Raw genomic sequence first — 25726 nt, 5'->3', positions numbered from 1 at the left:
GCTGAATCAACAGTGACCAGTAGAAAACAATCTCATTGTATTAAAGTGGCTGTCAGAATTCCAAGGCTGGAGTGAGGATGGTAGATAGGAGAGTGAGTATCAGCTTTTAAAAAGACCCCCAAAGATGTTTACTACAGGGCTTTTAATAAGCTGAAGTCCTGGAGGATAGAAAATATAACTGCCATTCTCCTTTTTTTTTTCTAAAATAAATTTATGCTCAATTTTTATGTTGTAACTCTGAACTGGAATTGTGTTCCTATGAAGGAATGTCTCTGAGCAAGGAGCTTGCTAGTGATCTTCAACATGCTACTTAATTTCTCATCTATAAGATGGAGATGATAATAGTAAGACCAACCATAACACCTACCTTGCAGGTGATTCTCTGAGAGGACCAGAGATCATGTATCTAGAGTATCCAGCACTGTACTTGGCACAGAGTAGCGTAGTAAACACTCAGCAATGGTAGCTATGATTTTAAATGCTAAACAAATTCATGCAATATCAACTTTTTTTTAGAAGACTGCTAGAGAGATTTATTATTTCCTCCAAGGCTGTTCAGGAGATCAACTGGAGTCACAGCCAGTTGAGTTTAATTCAAGAGAAAAACTCAGAACACAGAATACTCAATTCCCTAAGATTCCAAGATGCAAATCTAACTTATACTCTATCAGTTAACTTCATCATTACCTGCAAATGGCATGAAATAAAATATATAAGCATGTAAAACAATTATAAAAATACAATTTATTTAAATTATATACACATTTAAATACACACACACACAGAATACATGATACATTTACTTATTATCTACAAATTTTGCTTTTCAACTACTTTGTAGTGGTAAGAATTCCTAAAAAGCCCTCATACTATTTCTTTGATCCTAAGTCTCATACATGTTTCCCTCTCACAATTAGAATACGTCATATAATCCAAACACACACTTATTACAGCATTTTTTCCCCTAAAAAGAAACTCTCAAAAACTGTTAGTAAACCAAAAGTATATCTTAAAACTATTGTTATCTTAGATTCAAGAACATAACGTATTTAAGTAAAAAATTTTCATCTATTTTTTTAACTTTATCACAGCAATACTTTACTCCATACATAGAATTCTCTAATCTTCCTACATTCCTAGTGATCTTGAAATGCAAATTAGGTCATATTATTAAATGTGGTCCTCTCTATTCTACATTTTTTTTTTTGTCAGAAAGCCACCAACACATGTAATGCATTGTTTAATTTGTCTTGGAACAGGATGTTCTGAATTATGCCCAGCAATCTATACAACTAAGACACATGGAGGTAAAAAGTAAAAGATTAACTCAATTATGTGTCTTCCTACTATATAACCATTTCAAATAATTTTCTTAGGAGCTAAGTCAATTACATAATTGTGCTGATATGAGAAAGAGTCCCAACTTGTCTTTCCTTCAATAACATCCTTTTCTATGTACCTGAAAAACTGCCCATGCAATAGTAACAGGGCACTAAGAAATGGAAAGGTCAATGATAATGTAGGTAGAAATGTAGCAAACATTTCTTTCAAATGAATATATTGCTCAAGTTCTGTATTTAGAGAACTGTATTGAGAGGTCACATCTGTCTTACTATATTCCAAGGTACATAGGTGTTTAATACATAGTAATGAATGCACAGATGAATAAATGGTATGAGTAAAAAATGAGCACATTTAGCTCAAAGCTGGCTTAAAGGCTAACATTCTCCATTTCACCTTTGGGGACAATTTTACTAAAAATAATGCTAAAAGAAAATGATAGAACAATGTACAAACTCTTGGAATGATACTTTTGCATATCTATCAAAAGATCATTATCACATATTAAAAATTAAATACAATGATAATTCTCAAACTGTCATTTCTATTTCAGGTTAATACTTAGTTAATACTTAGCCCTTAGACAGAAAATATTGGTCCACACACAGCACCAATGCTTCTTTCTCAGCTGAGGTACTTTATATACAGCAATAGGTATACAAAAGCTTTTGAGCCATTCCAATATTCCCACTGCTCTGATAAATTAGAGACAAGTTGTAGGCAATATCTCTTCGTAAGTCTAACTGGTCAACTTCTATACCCTAGGAGGAAAAATACATGAATGAATTATATACTGTTATAAACAGTTATATATACTGTTTCATTAAGTAGAAGTATTCAAAAAGCTTAACATTCATGATACTAAAAAAAAAGTATAAAACTAGGCATATATACCTTGGTTCTAAATTTTTATTAGGTAATACTGATTCAGTTAATCACTGTAACAACTATAGAGTTAAATTATTTTAAATGTCTAACCAATAAGTTAAAGAAAAAGTCTCATCCACAAGCCATAGCAGAATAAAATTCCAAATGAATTAAGCATTTAAGAATAAACAAATGAAACCATAAAAGAAAAAAAATATATAGTGGAATAATAATATAATCTTGGGTAGGAAAGGCCCTTCTAAGTACAATGGCAAAAGTAGAAACTATAAAGGAAAAAATATGATTTCATTAAAAAATGTAAAACTTATGCATCTAAAAAAGAAATCATAACACAAATGACCAGATGGGAAATACCTGTACTATATAATAGAAAGCCATATAAAGAATAAGTCTAGGAAGGCGTACAGCAAATTAATAATAATAATTACCCTAGGGGTGTTATTACCTTTTTTTCTACTTAATAGCAAAGCAATGAACTCAATGAAGTAGGTTAGATCTATACTAATCTTCCCCAATACAAAGTTTTGGAGTCAACTGTAAAAATATCTGCAACAATTAAAAATGATACCTATAAAGCTTAAGGAGCAATACTTAAAGGCATTTATGAAATAAAAAATACAAAAGTGTATGCATTTCATCAGCATAACTAAAAAAGTATGTATTTATTTGTTTAATGACTAACAATGGACAAGGGTAATAGAAAACAGTTATGAGGGCATGTGAGGATTACGAATGCAACTTAAAAATGTTAGCAACTAGGGGTGCCTGGGTGGTGCAGTCAGCTAAGTGTCAGACTTCGGCTCAGGTCATGATCTCACAGTTCGTGGGCTCAGGCCCCGCGTTGGGCTCTGTGCCGACAGCTTGGAGCCTGAAGCCTGCTTCAGATTCTGTGTCTCACTCACTCTCTGCCCCTCCCCCACTCACACTCTGTGTCTCTTTCTCTCAAAAATAAATTCTTCAGAAATTAAAATAAGAATTAGACTTTAAACACAGATTGTCATAGTATTGGCAACACTTTACCCTATACAGTATCTTAAAATTAAATTCATACTGGCCTTTCATCTTTATAAAGAAATATGTTAGTTACACTTGAACTTTGAAATGAACAATGGCTATATTACTCAATATTCAGGCTTTCTGTCTCCTAGCTCATACCGATAACCACAGAGGCTACCTTAGGGTAACTGAAATGGTCACCACAAGTCATATGTGTCCACATGGTTGCTGATCAGGTCATAAGGTAAGAATGCCAAAGATCTACTTGTTGCTAAATAAACACATTCAATATGGACAAAATGCATTCTTTTTTTTTCTTTTTTAATGTTTATTTGAGAGTGAGCATGTGCATGCATGAGCAGGGGAGGGGCAGAGAGAGAGGGAGAGAGAGGGAGAGAGAGAGAGAGAGAGGGGGAGAGAGGGAGGGAGGGAGGGAGGGAGGGAGGGTGTGAGAGAGAGAGAGAGAGAGAGAGAGAGAGAGAGAGAGAGAGAGAGAATACCAAGCAGTCTCCACACTGTCAATGCAAAGCCCAACACAGGGCTTGATCTCACGACCACGAGATCATGACCCGAGCCAAAATCAAGAGTCGGACGCTTAGCCAACTGAGCTACCCAGGTGCCCCTGGAAAAAATCCATTCTAGTATGTAATTTATTTCACTATCTGGACCACAACATAAGCTAACTAAACTTCTCTCTAGATGAAATGAAATGAAATGACTCCTCAGTTTTTAAAGCAAATCATACAATACCTCTACCACAAGTGGAGGGAGATCCAAGGCCTTCTGATAATAGTGGATTGCAAGATGAATCAGCCCCAGCTGGTGAAGGCCACGGCCCAAATTGTAGAATGATTCCTGGCAAGGCCCACGTATGCTGAGGTATCGATTAAGAAAGGAAAAGCCCTACCCAAAAGAAAAAGATAATTCATTATTATTCTCATTTGACTGGTATATATTTGAACAACTATATGTGCCAGGTATATTCTGTACAGAATACAAGTATTTAAAAAAGGGCGCCTGGATGGCTTAGTCAGTTAAGTGTCCAACTCTTGATTTCAGCTCAGGTCATGATCCCTGAGTCATGAGACCAAGTCCTATGTAGGGCTCTGTACTGGGCGTAGAACCTGCTTGCTTCTCTCTCTCCCTCTCCCACTGCCCCTCCCGCTTGTACTCTCCCTAAAAGAGACACAATCTCATCCTGAAAGAACATATGTCTGTGGCATAGTGCTATATCACAATTTAGTCTAGAGCTCTTCCGAAGATATAAAGGAAAGATTTATTTTTTTTAAGGACAAAAATATTTACAGAAAACAAAGTCCAATGTTAAAACTGTCAAAGATCCATAATCTTTAAGAACACAGGATTGTTTTTAAGGTTCCAAGTTGGCTTTTGTGACATTAGAGGCCAATAAACTTTTTCTTTTTTTGGGGGGGGGGGGTAGGGTGAGAGAGCACGCATGCATGAGTGGGGGAGGGGCACAGAGAGAGAGAGAGAGAGAGAGAGAGAGAGAGAGAGGGAGAGAGAGAGAATCCCAAGCAGGCTCTGCACCATCACTGCAAGATCATGACCTGAGCTGAAGTCAGATGTTTAACCAACTGAGCCACCCAGGTGCCCTGAGGCCAATAAACTTCTTGATTCAAGATGTCTAAAAGCTTGAGCAAAATATAAAATCTAAGCTCTTAAAATGGTAATTTTAGAAAGGTTTCTTCTCAGGGACAAACTCACTTAAGTATACCTAAACTTTCTGGGTCAATGGTACCTTTTTTGTAAGTTACCTCTCAGGACCTTAATAACCTCTTAACCCAAAAAACTTGATTATTCTTCCCCTGAAAGCTTCTGACTCAAAGACTTTATGGAAAAAACATCAGAACACAGATAGAATACTGCAGGCTCCACGTGTGTCACGGTGTCCAAAAAGCACCTGCTTCATCTCTTACTGTATTCATTTTCCCCTTTAATGCATCTTCAAGTTACCAGCTGCAGAAAGTTACCGACTGCAAAAGTGCAAGTGTCCTATGTTAAGTAATTAAATAAATATAATCTCCAGCTGTGAGTATAGACTATAAAATGCAACTATTTCCTGGGTGATCTGCTTTCTGATAAATGGTCACAAATTTTTCTTCATAAAAAACAATAAAAATTAATGAATTCTTTAGAATTAATGCATTTTAGGAATAAAAATAATTATGTTCACTAAACTCATACTTTCTGCATAATAAAATAACCCATATTTATAGGTGACTACAACTTCTACTCCACTGAAAATCATGGTTCTGTTAAGTAAAGCAGACAAACTATTAGTCTCAGAGAAATAGCAAATCTTCCTATTTTAAGATGACAAATTTAAAGATAAAAATTTGAGAAAGAATAATAAGCCCAGATGAATTACTGCAACCCAAATAAACTTGTAGGTCTTCTGATACAGTAACAGGATTTGAATTACCTGCTGCATTTTAAGAAATTTTTAACAAACTTAGGAGACCACTGAAACACTATTCAAATATTTAGTGATTTAAAAGCTAGGTAATAGAGACAGCCACTTTATCTTTTAGGCGATAAGAGTTTTGACAAAAAATTTAATGGAATAGAAGTAAAAGAGTCCTTTTTACATTAACTGTGTTACTTTCAAACATTTTTGTCACATTATTCACTAAAGTGTCCAAGTAATATACACTGTACATAAAATATTAAATACGGGCAGAATTATAAGATTTACTTTCACAGTATAATAAGAAGGTAGGAAAGATAGTAAAACATATGAAATTAGTTTTTAACTACTCCAAAGGAAAATTAATTATGATCATGTAGCATAAGGAAATAGATTCACAAGAAATTAAAACAATTTAAGAATCACGGTATTTACAATGAAACTTGTTTTTAGAAACTTTTTTTAATGGAAAATGTTTAACATACACAAAAGTAGACAGATTAGGACAACAAACCCCCATATACCCATCACTTCTTGTTTTATCTCAATCTCCAACCAATTAAACACTGCTGTTTAAATATACCAGTGATTTGAAAGTTAGCTTCTAAATTACTGTGCAGTACATAAATTTTTTCCCTACCAGGCAAAAACTGCATACTTTATTTTTTTTATTTACTTATTTAGAGACAGAAAGACAGCATAAGTGGGAGAGAAGGGCAGAGTAAGAGAAACAATCTTAAACAGGCTCCATACTCAGCATGGAGCCTGATGTGGGGCTCGATCTCACAACCCTGGGATCATGACCTGAGCTGAAATAAGAGTCAGACACTCAACCAACTGAGCCCAGGCACCCCTATTTTAACTATTTAGTAATGAGTCAATCCATAAAAATTTCCTATTAATGTTTACCAGAATATAAGCGTCATGAGGGTAAGGAATTCTGCCTGTATACTCATTCACTACTATATCCCCACTCCTAGCACAGTGGGTGCTCATTACATATATTTAATTTATAAACAATCCTACATTACCTAAAACAGCAAAAGTATCCATTAAGAGAGAAAAAAACTTAGAGCAAGAGGTGGATAAATATCACAATTGTTTTTTGGTTTTGGTTTTACTTTTTATTATGAAAAATTTCAAACATACAAAAGTAAAGAGAACATTATAATGAATCCCAACACCTAGCTTTAACAATTATCATCATTTGAATTTAGGCTTTCTTTTAACCATTTTACTTTAAAAACCAAACCCACATGAAAAATTCCTTTACTAAATCCTGCTATTCCATTCAAGTCAACATTTTTTTCCTTCCATAACTACTTAAAAAACATGTCTTTACATAAGTCAAACATATAAAAACAACACAAAAGTACTAAAGATACAGTGGTAAACAAGACAGACAGAATCCCTGATCTCTTGGAGTTTCCATTCTTATTAGAGAAGACAAACTATATAAAAAAGTAAACAAGAAAATAAAAAGACTACAACCATGAAAACTTTAAAAGAGCAATTTGTTGGTGGTGATGTAAAGAAACAGTCAACACAGTTACATACTCATACATTACTAGATATATATATTATGTATTTTTAAAACTGATTTACAATAAATCAGTCATCAGGACCTAGAAGACTGGAGGTCTTAGGGGCTCCAAAGTCTTAAGGAAGCCTCCAGACTCTTCTGTGTCCTCTTTGTGATCTGGCTGTGTACCCTTTCTACATGGCTACCTAAGTCTTAGCCAGGAGCACCACCACTAGATGTTGAGTCCATGCTGAGTGCTAAACAGAGGGATAGGTGTTGGAACTCCCAACATGTATGTATACTAAGCAGGTATTCCTTCTAAAGCAGGACAACAAAAGCATTAAGTATATTCATTTTTAAAGAACATAAAACCAAGTAATGAGAAATCTAAATGAATTACCTGCACAGTAAGAGCATGTCTCCTTAATACATACTTCTGAGAGGCCATGTGAATAAACGTTAGGCCTATACAGAGGCTATAGAGAGGTTCATGGGGATGGGTGCGAAAGGCTTGCACATATTGTCCTGAAAAAAGAACAGTGGTATCAGATGGGTGTGACAAGAGCATAGTTCCCTATTTCTTCACTTATTCAAATATACTTTATTGCTAAATAGTACTGATTTTTAACATATGCAAGGTGTACATTTTAAAATATCAATCAGATGCACATTAATTTGAATTTTAAAACAATGTACAAAATATAACAAAATTAGGAGGATTTACCTATAAATATATCCTGATCACCCAGATTAAATATGAGCAACTAAAACCTTTTAGGCACAGCTAGACATTTCCATGTAGAGTAATACTTCCAAAATAATTTATCAATTGTGATCGTAACTCTATTTTAAGATCTTAAATCTATTTTAAAAGAAACAAGGGAATGTGTCTTTGGTGAATTCTTTTGGTATAAATGCAAATGTGATAGATCATGGAGATGAAAAAAAGAAAAATAGCTCTGTTTTGTTTTTTAGGATTATGGATGTTGTTTCCCAAATGGAGCACTACTTCGTTTTTCCTGAGAAAAACATGTTTTCCTTGTTTCCATGTATTTACATATGTAACTGCTTCATGTCAAAAGTTTATCCATATGAGACAGGGGAATTTAAGCAAAATTTTTATTTTTTTGATAAGCAAATTTTTTTATAAAGGGATGATCAATAATTTATCATACATAGGTAAAAACTTCTGTTCTTTCCAGCTCTGTGCCAGAAGACATGGCACCACAGAATCTCTTTAGCAGCACAGATGGTAGACTGCCATTTGCACTTTCTATTTTTACCTTCTGCAAAAGGTCCTACCTAAATATAGGAAAATAATATAAATCTGTTTTATATTTTCTTACCATTAAACAAACAATTCCAAAACACACACACCAGAGCTAAGTTTCAACATCTGATGTTCAAGGTTACTGGCAAGTGAGTTGGGCAACACTAGCTCTTAGGCAGCAAGAGATACATGCCTCATTTTAAATTTAAACATTTGGCCAGGTATTTTTCTAATTTGCTTCTGATTCCCTATTATAGAAAATTTCAAGTGATTAATTTTCCCTGAGTTTAATTAGAATTAGCAAGCACAATGTAAATAAATCTTGGTATAAAGACTTGTCTCCTTAAGGAACAAACTATCAGCAAATCTTAAATCCATTTTTGTACTATAGCAAATTAAAATCAGGTAGCAATCCACACACACACACACACACACACACACACACATATATTTTTTTTTTTTTTAGACAGAGACTGCATGAACCGGGGAGAGGGGCAGAGGGAGAGAGAGAGAAAGTCTCAAGCAGGCTTCACGCTCCACACAAAGCCTGACACAGAGTTCAATCCCATGACCTTGGGATAATGACCTGAGCAGAAATCAAGAGTCAGATGCTCAATCGACTGAGGCACCCAGGCACCCTGCAAAGCATCCATAATTAATGAAAATTATTTAGAAAACAAACAAGTCTACACAGGAGGATTATTGACCTTTAGAATGAATTATAAAACTTGAGCCTTTTGAACCAAAGCTTTGTAAAAAAAATAAATACTAATATTCATTATTATCATTACTGCCAACACTTACAGCTACTTACTGTATGTGCCAGGCATTTTTTTTAAATGCTTTACATTAACTCATTTAATTTTCACAATAATTTGTAAGGCAGGTCCAATTATTCCCTCCATTTCAGAGATAAACAAACTGAAGCACTGGGAGGTAGAATAACTTGCCATGAGGGAGCTGCTATTTAAACACAGGTAGTTTTCTGCCCCAGGCCCGGCTGTTAACCATCATACCATCCACACTTGACAAAGTCACATACAGGACACTTACCAAGCGCGTGCTTAAAACTACCAGATACAAATGCATTGTGTCCATTTAAGACACACAGGGCATGATTATCTGGGTTTTTCAGCATTAGGCGAAGACAGAAGCGATGATGTCGTACCTCTTGGGAGTGCATGGTAACCTGATTGAAAATGTTCCAGAGCTGAGGTTTATTGACATTTTCCATTACCATCACCCTAAAATTGCAGACAGAGAGGGAGGGTAAAAAATAATGTAAAAAGAAAAACTTCTGATTCTAAGAATGAAATACTTCATTCAGCGCAGCAACATTTTCCTACAATGAAAAGCAGACTATGTCAACATATTTAAGCATAAACACTCACACAGTGATTTTTCCCAGAAGATGCTACTTAAGTTAGTATTTCTACATCTTGTTTGTTCTTTTTAACAAAACTTTTAAACCAAAAAAAAAGAATCAAGTAGTTTAAGTTTCACCCATTCTCCCCCAGCCCACTACAGCTCCAGTACAATGAACAGTGAGTAACAGCTAATAAGTGTGTGCCAGACATTGTTAAAAGGCCATTATCTATAATAATTCACTTAACTCTCACAATAATCCTACATGGAGGTAATATTATAATATCCATTTTATATATGGGGAGACTGATGTACAAGAGGTTAAATATATGAGACGGCATGCCTCTGAGAATCATCAATGATTTGAATTTACCTGTAAGCCACAAGAGAGTTAAAACAATTTATTAATTCTTGAGTATGAGAGACTAAATCAAAGTAAATACACATCCTCTTTCAAAGAATCTAAAATAAGTTATTGGAAAATTACCTGATATAGTTGTATGCCTTTCTGAAATTTTTGTCCAGTATTGCAGCAGACAGACCAAAGTATTCTAATTCTTTGCGTTTTTGCCTGTCATCATAAAATGAATAATATTCCAGTGAAGAATCCACAAGTAACTCAGCCTCTTGAAATCGGGATAGGTCGCATAAGGAGTATATGGCCTTCAACAGAAGGTTCCACCAGTCATCTTTTGTCAAGACACTTGTGAGTACAGCAAATATTGCTAAAATGATACCAGTGAAAATCAGTTAGGACACTGTATTTTCAGAAATAACAATATTAGAAAAATCCCTATGATCAATTTTAAGGCTAAATTTAATACCCACATTCCTATGGGCCTGAATTCTTGCCAACACTCTTTAGACAATGATGAAGTGGGTAGTTTTCTGTTTACACTACTTCAACACCAGCCCTCTGCTCTGCCTAACAATCCACAACCCCAGGTAATTCTTACTTCTGGTTTGTCCTCTACAAAGTCCAGCTATGTCATCTGTATCTGTCAGTGCTAGCTAGGATATATGGTCCTCCAGGGCAGAACAAGTAAGTGAGTATTCCATGACTGAAGTCAGATACAGGATTCTGCACATACAAGGAATTCAGAAGTTTGCTTAGCAAAGGACTTCAAGATTTAGATTGTTCTTGATCTTTTTATAATCTTAATATTTTCTCTGCCTCAAAATTTCTTTTCCTTCAAAATCTTGTCTTGTCTGTTAGAGCGTCCTTTTTTATAAATTTATAACTTGAGAAATATCAAAAGCCATAAAAATTTTTTAGTCTTTGACCCAGTAATTCTCCTGAGAATATATCCTATACAAATAGTCAAAAATATGGATAAATGCATAGTATTATTTATAAAAGAAAATTATCAGAAACAACCATATATCAAAAAATAAGGGAATAATTAAATTATGGGATTGCTATCCAATGGAGTATTAAATATTCCTTAATGATAATAGCTATAAAGAGACCAGCATGAGAAAACATATGTGAGAAAATGTTGAGTGAAAAAATCAGAGTACAGGCATGCCTGGGTAGCTCCGTCAGTTAAGCATCTGACTCTTGATTTCAGCTCACAGTTTGAGTTCAAACCTGCACTGGGCTCCGTGCTGACAGCGCAGAGACTGCTTGGAATTCTCTCTTTCCCTCTCTCTCTGCCTCTCCCTCACTTGTGCTCTCTCCCTCACTCAAGCTTTCTCCAAAAAAATAAATAAACTTAAAAAAAAAAAAAAAAGTACAAAGATGCATGTAACATAAAGAGACCTTGTTCATCCTATCCTGGTACACAAATGTAACATGATCCCTACCATGATGAAATTAACAAAAAAACCCCTTTATGAACCTAAGAAAAACCCACAATGGACCTGAAATGAGAAAATACTGAAAGAGAAAACTTGACAGAATCACATATAGAGAAAAATATAATATAGTCTTAAACACATGAAGCAGAGTCTGCCTTTGAGATGGGCCCAGAACCATGAGCTGTAGAGATAGGCTTCTGAGGCATTTATGAGCAGCTAGATTATGAGCAGCTGATCCTCATTCCTTTCCTGACTCTCCTCCCCTGAAAAGCCTACTTATGTTAGGTCCTCATAATGTGCTTACAGAGATTCAGCTCTTCTGGATTTTAAAACCCTTTTCCATTGCACACTGCACACATTGACAGACTGATACCTCCAGTTTAGACTCTTTTCAAGTTTCTCTTTTCAACCTCACCCAAACATACTTGAGGCATACTTGAGGCATTACTAAATATAGACGCCTTTTAAAATCAAATTACTTGAGACTAGGTCAAAGCAATTTATTTTAGAGTTTCTACGACTATTGCTACATTTATCAAAAATGAATTTAACAGAGAATGAAATACATGTAATTGAAGTGACTGGACAAATATAGTAATTTATATTGCCATCTAATCTTCACAAATTTCTTAAAATAACATATTTTCTTCTTAAAAGGTCAAAAGTTCTGTTTAGTTTTTTCACAGGGAGATCCAAGCAGATGGTTTCCTTCTAATTTTTAAAAAGTAAAGTATTTACATGTAGCCTTCCTTTTCTTCTTTTAACATCAAATGAGTTTATTATACTTGAAGGATCTGGATTAGAAATTTCATTTTATTTGAAAACGGTGTATTTTCTTTTTTTTCTATGAGAGAGAGAGAGAGAGCAGAGGAGAGGGGCAGAGGGAGAGAGGGAGAGGGGGAGGGAGGGAGACGGAGAGAGAGAGAGAGAGGGAGAGAGAGAGAGAGAGAGAGAGAGAGAGAGATTGAGAGAGAGAATCTTAAGTAGGATCTATGCTGAGCGGGGAGCCGGACGTGGGGCTCCATCCCACAATGCTAAATCATGACGTGAGCCAAAATTAAGAGTCAGATACTCAACTGACTGAGCCACCCAGGTGCCCCAGAAAAGGGTATATTTTCAATTAAGTTACTATCAGGTATTATTTCATGAATATTTTTTGAATTCAGTCACATTTTATGCAATAAAGCAAATGAAAGTAATTACCTTTTGCATCACAATTTGCGGTCTCTTGGTCACTGTTGTCTGATATTTTGTCTCTTGACACTTTTATAAGGTAGAGATGCCTCTCTCCAGATTTGGAGCTAGATATCAAACAAACTTGAGCTCTATTCATTGCTACCTGAATTTAAAATAACAATTTGAGATTTTTTTAGTCATATACCTTTTTTTAATATTTTATTTTTAAGTAATCTCCATACCCAACATGGGGCTCAAACTCACAACCACAAGATAAAGAGTCTTGTGCCCCTCCAAATGAGCCCGTCAGGCACTCCAGTCATATAATTTTTTAAAGAAAATCTATGGGTCACAAGTACCACAGGTATACCTGAAATCTTCTTTAGTAGGGAAAAAAAAAGGCCAAATTACTGTGTATTTAAACACCTAAAAGAGAACAGACTTATTTTTTTCTTCCCAAGGGAATTTAGATCACACTGCTTACCTTAGCAGGGAAAAAGAAGGCAATTCACATTAACTCATAACATATGTACATGCACACATAACCACTTCCCTGAAAAAAAGCTAGACTTGGAAATGATGTCACACATGGAAAACATTTTTGCAAAGTGAACAATTTTGGCACGTAGTACTGTCTACAAAGCCAGTAACTGATCACACTATGGTTCTCACTTTTCTGAGTTTGTACTAGCAAAAACTTTATTTCACTTACTCTACCTACAGTCAAGTTTACACTTTCATGTAGAACTTTCAGTTACAGTCAACCCTTGAACAATACAGGTTTGAACTGCACAGGTTCACTTATACATGGGTTTTTATAGTACAGTACTATAAATGTATTTTCTCTTCCTTATAATTTTCTTAACAACATTTTCTTTTCTCTAGCTTCCTTTAAGAATACAGTATACAATACCTTTAACACACAAAATATGTGTTAATCACCTGTTCATGTTATCAGTAAGGCTTCCAGTCAACAGTCGGCTAGTAGTAGTTATGTTTTGGGGAAGTTAAAAGTTATATGCGAATTTCAACTGTGTTAGGGTTGATGGTCCTAACTCCCATGTTGTTCAAAGGTCATACATACCAGTAACCTCTAAGTCTTTTGTCTATATCTGACTTTCATTTTCAAAAGTTTGAGAGTAGAACAGTTATAAAATAGCTGTAATCTATGTTTCAATCAAATTCTAAACATTTAAACAGTCAACAGCACTAACATAAGGAAAGACCATTACCCACCTTTAAAAGCATGGCTAACATGGTAAGTAAGGTATCCACATAACCATACGTTTTGCCTTGGGAAAACAATAGAGTAGAACGATGAAGCAATAACTTCAGTTCCTAAATAAATAAGCACATGATAATGAATGTGACAAGATTCCTTTGCTGTAAGTTGTTTTGTCTGCATGAAGAGTTTTTTTTTTTAATTTTTTTATTTTATTTTTTTTACATTTATTTATTTTTGAGAGACAGAGACAGAACACAAGTGGGGGGAGGGACAGAGAGAGAGAAGGAGACACAGAATCTGAAGCAGGCTCCAGGCTCCGAGCTGTCAGCACAGACCCTGACATGGGGCTCGAACTCACAAACTGTGAGATCATGACCTGAGCCGAAGTCAGACACTTAACCAACTGAACCACCCAGGCGCCCCAGAAGAGTTTTGTTTTAGAAACCAAACCTTAACAACATTTGCTTTATGATCTTTCACAACTTAAGATCCAACATTTTAGACACATAACTTACAGAGTTTAACAAGAGGCTGAAACTTAAATTCAAAATTACTTTTCAAAAACGGTGAATTTAATACACTAAAATAAATCTTTTGGATACAAACCGTATACACATCCTTAACGGAGGAAAAAGTTCAAAAACACAATCCACCAAGGAAAACTTCCTTTCACATGACATGGCCTACCTGCTGTGCAGCATTTGCATCCTGTGCTAAAGTATCTGGGTCATACATTGGTTCCAGAGCTTCCAGAGCTTTCTCAGGACGGCCCAGCTGCTGCTGAAGGGTGGAAAGTGAAATTCTTGCATCCAAATGAAGGGGGGCCAGATCAACCACTTTGCCATAGCTTTCCGCAGCGCGTTCCATATAGCCTAAGGCCTTTAAACATTCTAAGATGATGTTAAAATAAAGCATAATAAATATGATCTACAGATTTGTAAGCTTGCCAAAATTATTTTTCCACTTTAAAGAAATATTAAATATTTCTTATATTAAATATAAAATTAATATAAAATATAATATTAAATATAAAATATTCCACTTTAAAGAATTATAACAAAAATGAAATGTCTGCAGATTTCTAATACTTTAAAACAGCCATTCCTTCTAATCTCCATCTACTGATTGATCCATCTATTGATTTCTCTAACTAAATCCAAATTGCTACAAGGATGTAATCAGCACATACATACACTTTGAGGTTCTGCTTTATTTACTTATTAGCATTATACTTTCAACATTTCCCACATCTTCCTTAGCATTTTGAATGGTTATAACATTCAACTATTTATTTAACCATATTATCTGATATTTAGGTTATTTCTGAATTTATACTCTAATACATAGCAATGCAGTAAACATTTTCATGTATATAAGCCATGTCTAAAAATTGGCAAACCTATTTAACCCACAGAGGTGTTTTGTTAGGCCACAGTGCTGTTAAAAACAATACATGGCCTCCATTTTTTAAATTTCGGATTTTTATGAACTCTAAGTTACCGGATTCTTTTGACAAATCTGAATTGGCAACACTCTCCTGTTCCCACATGGCACATCAGCCTATGCTGAGAAACAGCAGCATCCTCTGGAGAGGGCTCTCCAGTTCTCCCCCCAAGCCCTGCGCCTCTTCACTTGCCCACTTCACTCATTTTCGTTATTTGCCAGGCTCCTGAGTTTTGTGATACCCAATATAAACTACCTCCCCTCATCTCACTCAATTATTTCCTCAGGGTAAGTTCTCAGAAGGGAAGTTACTGGGCTCTATTCCTCAAACTTTATGCCAATCAGTCATTAAATCCTACCAGTTGAACTCTCCAGCGACAACACTAATCTAGGCCTTTTCCATCTCATTCCCTTTTCATTACAATTACCTCCTAAAATGGTTCTTTCGCTTTCAATTGCTTTCTCAAATCTAAAATTTCTCAACTCTCTCCCGAGTATCATCTTTAGGTTAAACTTTGATAGTAAGCAATAAGAACTCCATCTCCCTGCTCATGTCTTTTAAATTCAAATATCACAAATAATGTTTTTATGATGGTTATTACATTTGTATTCATGTTCACTCATCCAAACAGTAAAGAGTTATCTTTAAGTGCTCTTAGCAATTTCATATTGTGATAGGTCTCAAAATAACCCAAATTGTCAATCAATGCTTCTCTAGTTATAGAAAACTTCTATACTTCTATTACTAGAAGTCAGAGCCTATGGTTAAGACAGGTAAATGACTTGTATAAAGTATTTTTACCAGGGACATGGTTAGTCTTACTTCATTCCAGTAGCATTAAGTAAATCTTTCTTCCAAAGCATTAATGTGGGGGAAATCATATAGTGGCATACCATGACAATTTAAAATACTAACATTCATAGGGTTGCAGAATCACTATGTTGTACACCTAAAACTAATGTAACACTGTGTGTCAACTATACGCAAAAAACAAGCAAACAAAAGAAACTGATATTCAAAAAACTGCCCTGAAACTAGAAATACTTTCACTTTTACCAAGACATTAATATTTTAAATAATTATTACCATTTTGGAAAGTAAGTTCTTGCCTGTTTATATGATTAAAACTTCTCCCTCCCACAAAGAAGTATTACCTGCATGCCGAAGCCAAACTACTGCGAGGTTGTATCTTTCAGAGCAGACTAGTGCACTAAGGAGGGGAAGTGCAGAATTATATTCACCAACATCCAGAAAAGCTTCAGCAACATCTAGATAGAGGTCTCCCATATCTTCAGGATTCTGTTCCACTAGTGTTGTCAAGAGAGGCTAGACCCCAAAATAAAAGTCTGAAGTCAAACAATCATTACAAATATGGTCATGTGGGTATATTTCTCTTTTCACATGTCCATCAGTTATTTGAAGCAAGCCGAAAAGGAGCAAGGTTTAATGAAAACAGCTTTAAATAACCATTTTTCTATTCATTTCTGAATCTCTATTTCTCTATTAGAAAGAACTCATACTACCATCACTCATTCAACATACTACTTTTAAAGTATTTTTTTTTAATGTTTATTTATTTTTGAGAGAGATCAAGCATAAGTGGGAAAGGGGCAGAGAGAGAGGGGGACAGAGGATCCGAAGCAGGCTCTGCATTGACAGCAGAGAGCCCAACGTGGGGTTTGAACTCACAAACTGTGAGATCATGACTTGAGCTGAAGTCAGATGCTCAACCGACTGAGCCACACATTACTTTTGAAGGGCTGGTGTAAGCAGACATGGCAGGAGCTAAGATAACACTGACTTGCTGTGCTCTTTCTGTGCTAAGACAAACATACCCAAGCTTCAGGGCCTCTGTGTTTGCTGATATTTCTGTCATTATTCAAAGGTCACCTTTTCAGAGAGGGCTTTCCTGACCACCCTCCTACTCCCAATATTCTCTGTTCTTCACTGTTTGATTTTTTCCAGAGTATGTACCACCAACTAACATCCTATATTTTGCATATTTATTTTGTTATCCATTTACTCCCATTAGAATAAAAGATCCATGAGGGCAGGGTTTGTGTATTATATTCAATACCTTATCCTAAGGTCTGCAAAGCAGATGCCCAATAATTTTTTTTATTCAACGAAATACTCCAAAGCTGGCAAAAGGGAAGAACTTTCAGAATTTACCAACTGTCTAAAAAGCCCAATCTCAAATTCTGATCTCTGGATTGTTCTCATTTAAAAAGGAAAACAAGGGGCACCTGGGTGGCTCAGTTGGCTAAGCATCCAACTCTTGGTTTTGGCTCAGGTCATGATTTCACAGTTCGTGGGTCCGAGCCCCCCACTGGGCTCTACAATGACGTTGCAGAGACTGCTTAGGATTGTCTCTCTCCCTTATCTCTTTCTGCCCCTCCTGAGCTCACATGCGCACTCTCTCCTTCTCTCTCAAAATAAATAAATAAACTTAAAAAAAGAAAACAAAAGAGAAACAAATCATTACAAGCCCAGTTCAGCTTTTGTAAGATATTCACACACAAATAATTTGATGCTTATGGTGACTTCCTGGGTTACTGAAAAATGTGAAATCTAGGTAAACTTAAAATTACTTGTCATCTAAAGAAAATGTGATTTTATCTGAAGTATCTCAAGTGCAGATCTTAATGTTACTTACATTAAGTGGTTCAAGAATGTTGAGATGTACAAGGCAGACCATCAACTTCACTGTGATATCTATTGGCACACCATCAGGTATAGTGCAGGTAACATTTTCACCAGCTATGGATTAGAAAGACAGGCAAAAAGCAGTTCCTATATGCAAGCTTAGAATGTAGGGCAAATGAAGCAAGCTCTGTATCTTCTACATAAGATCTCATTTACTTCATTCAGAGCAAATGATTCTGTAGTCAATTCTAAGTTGGACCAACTCTTATTACTAGGTTTTTATATTCTCTTCAGTCTGTCTTTTGGTAGCAATTATCCTTCCAATTCTTTTCCTAATACTTTATCCACTTATCTGAAACCTACAGAAACTCCCACACCTATCAAATCTACAGAGAAAAAAAAAGAGAAAGACAAAAATGACCAACAAGAATATATACACTCTTTCTTTTTTGAATTCAAAAGTCTCTTTTCAGTCTTTATGATAAAGAGGCTAAGAAAGGAATAAATTAAATGTTGTGTTATTTTCTAAAACTTCATTAAGGTAAAACAGTTAAAAAAATTTTAACGTTTATTCATTTTTGAGCAGGGGAAGGGCAGAGAGAGGGGGAGACAGAGACTCTGAAGCAGGCTCCAGGCTCTGAGCTGTCAGCACAGACAGAGCCTGATGTGGGGCTCAAACCTACAAACTGCGAGATCATGACCTGAGCCAAAGTCGGACACTCAACCAACTGAGCCACCCAGGTGCCCCAAGGTAAAACAATTTTTAAAGCCCTGAGAAATCAGTCAAAGGAATTTTTATCCACATTTAAAATATTTTGTATTTTGTAAAGTCTAGTAAGTTCCAAGTAAGTTTCCATTTCAGAAAAAAAAAAAAACACTGAAGCATAGAGAAACATCAGAGATTGATCTTAAGTGATAGAATAAAACCTACAATTATATTAAAATGAAATAACTCATGTTTTATAGAATTTGCCATATAAATTATAGAATTCCCTAAAATTATGAAGTCATGGAAGGATTTAGACAAGTTTAATTGATAGATTATTTTTATCTCTAAGCTCCAATATAATAACTGTTACAGGAAACCAACTTAAGACATTTATTTTCCTCAAACAGAGTCCTAAAATTTAAATTTACCTAGACCATAAGCTCCATGAGGATAAGGACTAATCTGACTCACAACTATATCCACAGCCTATTTCTTCTGTAGACAGTGGCTATGGCATACCTATTAAAGATATAGTGTGTACAGATGTGTAAATCAAAAATTTGATTTCAAGAATAATCACAAAGTAAAACTCAATGTTATGTTGAAAATAAGACACATGCCTGAAATCATATAACTCAGGAAGGTTGAAAACAAAATGGCAAACCAAAGATACAATAGGCAAATGAAAACAAAAAGAAAGCAGGGGTTACAATCTCATCAGACAAAGTAGAATTTGGATGAACTATATTTTAATAGAAATAAGAGGGTCACTTTATAATGCTATAGGACAGGGGTGCCTGGGTGGCTCAGTCAGTTGAGCGTCTGACTTCAGCTCTGGTCATGATCTCATGGTTCATGAGTTCGAGCCCCGCGTTGGGCTGTGTGTTGACAGCTTGGAGCCTGGAGCCTGTTTCAGATTCTGTGTCTGTCTCTCTCTCTCTCTGCCCATCCCCACTTGCGTGCGCTCTCTCTCTCTCAAAATAAACAAATATTATAATGCTATAGGACAGTGCCACTCAAAGGGAAGTCTAAAGCCTGTAGTGGTCCACAAGCGGTTACCAGTTCTATCAGGTAAGTACAGAGATTGAGAATAATTATTTAGACACTTTAGTGGCAATTTGACAATGCTAAAGAAGGCAGTAGATATTATTTACAGCCCCTACAGTTTAAATAATAGTTTATCAACTAACATATAGCAGCGGTATCTTTTTATTTATTTATTTATTTTGAGGGAGAGAGAGAGAGAGAGAGAGAGAGTGTGTGCATGAGTAGGGGAGGAGCAGAGAGAGAGGGAGAAAGAAAATCCCAAGCAGGCTCCGTGCTAAGAGCAGTATCTTTTAAACCTCATTTTATTGTGAACCTCAATGGAAATGCTTATTAATCCACCAATAAATGTTCTCATTTTCAAAAATGCATATGAAAAACAAATTTTGCTTACATTGAAAGTGTTTTAATGTCCTAGTTGTCTGGATTATCTCTTTCTTTAAAGTTATTTTATCAACTCTAAGATGCCCGATTTCAGATACACCATTATTTTATATACTAAGAGAGACAAACACCACTACTTTAACTGTGACATGTTGTTGATTTATGTTAAGATGTTTCCTGAATTCAGATATGTTAAATCATTAAGAAAGGAAGGGAGGGAGGGAGGGAGGGAGGGAGGGAGGGAGGAAGGAAGGAAGGAAGAAGGAGGAATGGCCAATGAAACTCAGCAAAATATATTAAACAAAATGACTAACAAACATATCTACAATTAAAAGTTGAACATAATTCTATTTTTCCTTAATATTTTTTTTTTAATTTTTTTTAATGTTTATTTATTTTTGAGACAGAGAGAGACAGAGCATGAATGGGGGAGGGGCAGAGAGAGAGGGAGACACAGAATCGGAAGCAGGCTCCAGGCTCTGAGCCATCAGCCCAGAGCCTGACGCGGGGCTCGAACTCACGAACCGTGAGATCGTGACCTGAGCTGAAGTCGGACGCTCAACCGACTGAGCCACCCAGGCGCCCCTTTCCTTAATATTTTCAAAATAATAGCAGTATATTTCAACATGAATTAATTTTTTTAGAAGAAAGATCTCAAACAGCAAGTACAGAGGCACCTGGGTGGCTCAGTCAGTTGAGCATCTGATTCTTGATTTTGGCTCAGGTTATGATCTCTCGGTTCATGGGCTCGAGCCCCGTGTTGAGCTCTGTACAGATAGCACGGAGCCTTGGAATTCTTTCTCCCTCTCTCTTTCTGCCCCTCCGCCACTCATGCCTTCTCTCAAAATAAATAAACTTAAAAAAAAAGAAAAATTATGGCTGCAAAACAACTTAACTGAGACTCAACTCTAGTTTAGGCCAGGTCCAAGAAAACTATCAAAATTGACAGAGTCCTTCAGAGACCCTAATGCATGCTCTCATGGCATTATAATTCCTACTCTTTACTACTCATTCACTACTCATTCATTATCCAGGATCCTCAACCAAAGCACCTTATCTAATCTTGTCCATACCAAGTAGTGCTCCCACACCCTGGGACCTCAGTCTGATATGTACCTCCTCTTGGGTGTTCGCTTAAATTATACTTCTAGAAACATCCTCTGATCTTAGTATATTGCTTTTCTCTATTTTCCCATAATGTCAGGTTTACTAAAGAGATGATCACACTGTTCCTATTAAAATTAAATTGTATACATTTCATTTGAATCCCACTCCCCCATGTCCTTAAGGGCAGGAAATATACTCATCCTCTGTATATTCCCCACACACCCAGCATAGAATCTTTTTTTTTTTTTTTTTTTTTTAATTTTTTTTTCCCAACGTTTTTTATTTATTTTTGGGACAGAGAGAGACAGAGCATGAACGGGGGAGGGGCAGAGAGAGAGGGAGACACAGAATCAGAAACAGGCTCCAGGCTCCGAGCCATCAGCCCAGAGCCCGACGCGGGGCTCGAACTCACGGACCGCGAGATCGTGACCTGGCTGAAGTCGGACGCTTAACTGACTGCGCCACCCAGGCGCCCCCCAGCATAGAATCTTATAAGAAACTCTTATTGAACTGGGCTCTTCATTCCCCAAAAACTTTTCACTTCAATATTTATCTTTCCCATGTCTTATTGGTGCCTTGTTCTCTATGAATTAGCACACAAATTGACTGTAAAAATGAATTACTACTTTACATTAGGATAGATCCTTTAAAAAAAAAAAGGCTTTTGTTTTTGAATAATTATGCCTTAACCCAAAGGATTATATAATGATGGAATTTTTAGGCTTCATGACTGCCAGGGAGAGAAGTATTTTGAAGCAGGCAGTACTCAGGTAACAAGTGTCTTCCCACTTCCCCACCACCACCAAAAGCCTCATGGGGTAGAGGTGGAAGGTACTACATAGGAATTTCCTCACAAGAAAAGGGACATCTATTTTGCCCAGAGTTCAATTTTATTACAACCTCAGACAGGGTCTTGCATGCTAATATTTGCACAGAACAGGTTAATGGGTGTGATACAAAGGAAAAAGCTGAAAGGGATACTGCAAGCCATACTTCAGGTATGACTTTCTAGCCAGATCCCTAACTACATATTTTAAGCTTTCAAAGATAGTAATCATATCAGTTTCTACTTTTTATGTGAATGCTTAAGTTTGAAGTAGATTTTTTTCAAGGAGAGTATTTTAAGTCCTTCCTAAAAATTAAACTGCTTTATATCCAAATGTTTTTGATAGCTGTTCAGTAATCCATTCTTTGTTCACGTATCACTAAAAAAACCTGGATCAATGAGAAATGCCATGTTCAAATGGATGTACTGAGAAGTAAAAAGGGACCGAAAACAATTTTTTAAAAAGATGTCTTGTGAGTAAATATCCATAAGAAAAAGATATGAAATCTCTATAAAGAAAAAAATGCTTCTGGGACAACTTGTTATGAGAACATTTAACTATCAATTTCTAAATGCCACATTATAAAAAAGAGAGGATTATGTATACTATCCACTCTATGCAGAAGGAACTACAACCTTTATTCTCTTCTGAAGTGCCTTCTTCTGTAGTTTTTTTTTCCAGCACAATTCCAGAAAAATCTGTTATTACCTAAAAGAATGGAAGAAAAAAAGGAAATGATATAATAGATACATATGAAAAACCTTTTCACAATGCAAAGATTTGTACAGTTAATTCAAATAATATATAGTTCATCCTAAATGAACTATAAAAAGCATCAACAAATCTCTTTAAAATAAGGAACCACTGTGATATATTAACATTTTTATATCATATTAACTAAATGTTTAACAGAAGATACATAATTCCCCTATATCAAACCAAACTACTGTTCCCAACAGCTTAGGAACGGAATCACAGCAATTGGTCTGGCTGCTCAGTCCTGCTACCCTGAAGTACAGACTATCTGGCACCTGTGATAATGGCGAGAGCTTTTATCATATAACTATACTTTACCTTTCATATGGAATTACTATAGAATCTAGAAATCTGTTTCCATATAGACTTTAAAAATATAACTTAGTATATAAATAATTTAATTTTTTATAACTCAAGTGAGGAACTGTCAATTTGTAAGAATTTCTAAAATGCAGAAATGTGTCCTAAATCTAAGAGAGAAACACATTACATGTTCCTACCTCCAAAGCTCTGTCATACTGTTTGTTAGAAATATATAGTTCAGCTGCTACATTAACATCTTCCATGGAAACAAGACCCTGATGTTTTGAAAAAGCTTCTTCAATTATGTTAATAGCTGAAGTAACATCATTGGCTTCATAGTAACTCCTGAAAAAATAAATGACAAAATGGATGAATACTTATTTAATTCAGATTATAAAACTCACATCCTTGCTCAGACCATCCATTACCTATGATTTCCATTTTATTAAAATCAGAGAGGAGAAAAAACTTTTCCTTAAAATCATAATCATAGCTGATCCAGAGAAAAATGGGCAATGCCCATTTGACAATGCCATCATGTCAAGCCCCTCACTCTACAAAAGCTACCTCATACCATTCCAGCTCATCCTCCCTATCACCCAATTCCAACAACTGTTCCACCTCAGTGGGGTCTACAAAGCATCGATCTACCTGTTTCACTGTCCTGCAGCCTCTTGTCTTCACTTTCCTCCTTCTCCATAGACCAACATTGTAATTACTCCCTTGTGCATCTCCTCACTTCTCCTGTCCTTCTGTCCCTTCTGATAAAGTCATGTGATAAAATCCCAACCCCTGTTAATCCAAATATGCCTACTCTTCACAACCACCTGTCAAGCTGACCATGCTGACTGGACTCACTCTAAATTAATGATCACTAGCCTCAAGTGGGCCCATGGTGCTGTCAGCAGTCTTTCTACAGTTACCTTGTCCAGTACTTTTCAAACCTGAATGTGCATACAAAGCAACTGGGCATCTTGTAAAAAGGCATATTCTGATTCAGTAGAGCTGGGGCAGGACTGAGATTCTAATTTATGACAGGCTCCTAGGTGATACAAATGCTGCAGCAAGGCCCCAAAGACCTAGACAACCGCTTCTCATCTCTCCCTTCAAACCTCCAAAACTCTCTGATCCTGTCAGCTGATGACCTTGCTTCTTAGTTTGCAGAGAACCAGATCATGACATCCCACACACTCCCAATACATCTTCCTACTTACACACACCCATGGCCATATATTCCACATTCTCCACCTATAAGGCAAACCCCCAACTAGATCCCATTCTCTCCAACCTACTGAAGGATATCACTCAAGCAACTGTCCCTTCTCTCATGAATCTTCAGTGTGTTCCTCAATTGTGGATTACACCAGCTGAATACAAATCCATTGTAATTTTTCCCAACTTAAAAATTATCTCTTACCCCTACAACCCATTCTAATTATCTTCTCATTCCTCTGCTCCCCTTATAAATTTCTCCAGAACTGCCAATACTCCAGGAACCCTCACCCCATCTCCAATGTCAATACTCAGTCCTCATTTTACATGCTCTATCTGGACTATTTCATCCCTCCTCCTTGCAGTGCTTTCTTCAATACATTTCTAGTATATCATGTTCTCTTAGTTTCTTCCTACTTCACTGCCCATTTCCTTTCAGTCTCCCTGCTGCTTCCTCCTGATTTTCCTGATTTCTAAACACTGGAGTGCCTCAGGGTTTAGTCCTAAGAACCCTTCCCTTGTCTGTCTGTGTGTGTGTGTGTCTCCCTCTCTCTTTCATACACACACACCCACCCATCTCCTATTAGAACATCATTGAGTTCAGCCTTAAAATACACCCAGAATCTGATTACTTCTCACCACCTGCACTTTTATCCTGGTCCAGACTACTATTATCCCTTCCACAGATTACTGCACTAACCAGATCAAGATGGTTGATCCCAGATTGAAATACCATTTACAGATACCTCTAGAAAAGAGAGCTTACAAGACATTATTTAGCCAAAATGTTTCCTGCTTTGCTTTGATGTACAGCATGTCAGAGAAGTATAGTAGCATATAATATTTTATTTTTTATTTTTATTTTCAATTTTTTATTTAAACCTAATTAGTTAACATATAGTGTAATATTGGTTTCAGGAGAATTTAGTGATTCTTCACTTATATATAACACCCAGTGCTCAACACAAGTGCCTCCTTAATACCCATCACCCATCTAATCCATCCCCCACTCACCTCCCTCCATCAACCCTCAGTTTGTTCTATAACGTTAAGTCTCTTGTGGTTTGCTTCCCTCTCTTTTTATTCCCTTCTCTTTTGTTAATCTGTTTTGTTTCTTACATTCCACATGAATGAAATCATGGTATTTGCCTTTCCCTGACTGACTTATTTCACGTACCATAATACACTCTAGTTCCATCCATGTCATTGAAAATGGGATATTTTAAAATAAAATATATACCACAGTCAGTGCTGTGTCAACCATAAAGAAAAATTTTTGTCTT

General features: G+C 36.0%; 1 protein-coding gene across 1 annotated transcript in view; it reads right to left on the bottom strand.

Annotated features, from left to right (window-relative positions):
- Positions 1-724: 724 nt before the first annotated feature.
- The window catches only part of GTF3C3 (general transcription factor IIIC subunit 3), a 39110-nt gene continuing 14108 nt past the window's right edge, over positions 725-25726 (bottom strand). The window contains exons 7-18 of the mRNA XM_019428333.2: positions 23429-23576; positions 22808-22880; positions 18112-18215; positions 16610-16781; positions 14699-14901; positions 14023-14124; positions 12814-12949; positions 10298-10535; positions 9499-9689; positions 7576-7700; positions 3976-4128; positions 725-2102 (exon numbers count right to left, since the gene is read on the bottom strand). Coding sequence (XP_019283878.1) covers positions 1980-2102; positions 3976-4128; positions 7576-7700; positions 9499-9689; positions 10298-10535; positions 12814-12949; positions 14023-14124; positions 14699-14901; positions 16610-16781; positions 18112-18215; positions 22808-22880; positions 23429-23576 — 1768 coding nt within the window. The 3' untranslated portion in view covers positions 725-1979. The remainder of the gene's footprint in view (positions 2103-3975; positions 4129-7575; positions 7701-9498; positions 9690-10297; positions 10536-12813; positions 12950-14022; positions 14125-14698; positions 14902-16609; positions 16782-18111; positions 18216-22807; positions 22881-23428; positions 23577-25726) is intronic.

This window comes from Panthera pardus, unplaced genomic scaffold (genome assembly GCF_024362965.1).
Source record: "Panthera pardus isolate Hobbes unplaced genomic scaffold, ASM2436296v1 HiC_scaffold_10, whole genome shotgun sequence".
Taxonomy (NCBI): Eukaryota; Metazoa; Chordata; class Mammalia; order Carnivora; family Felidae; genus Panthera; species Panthera pardus.
This window is presented reverse-complemented; position numbering and strand designations above follow the sequence as displayed.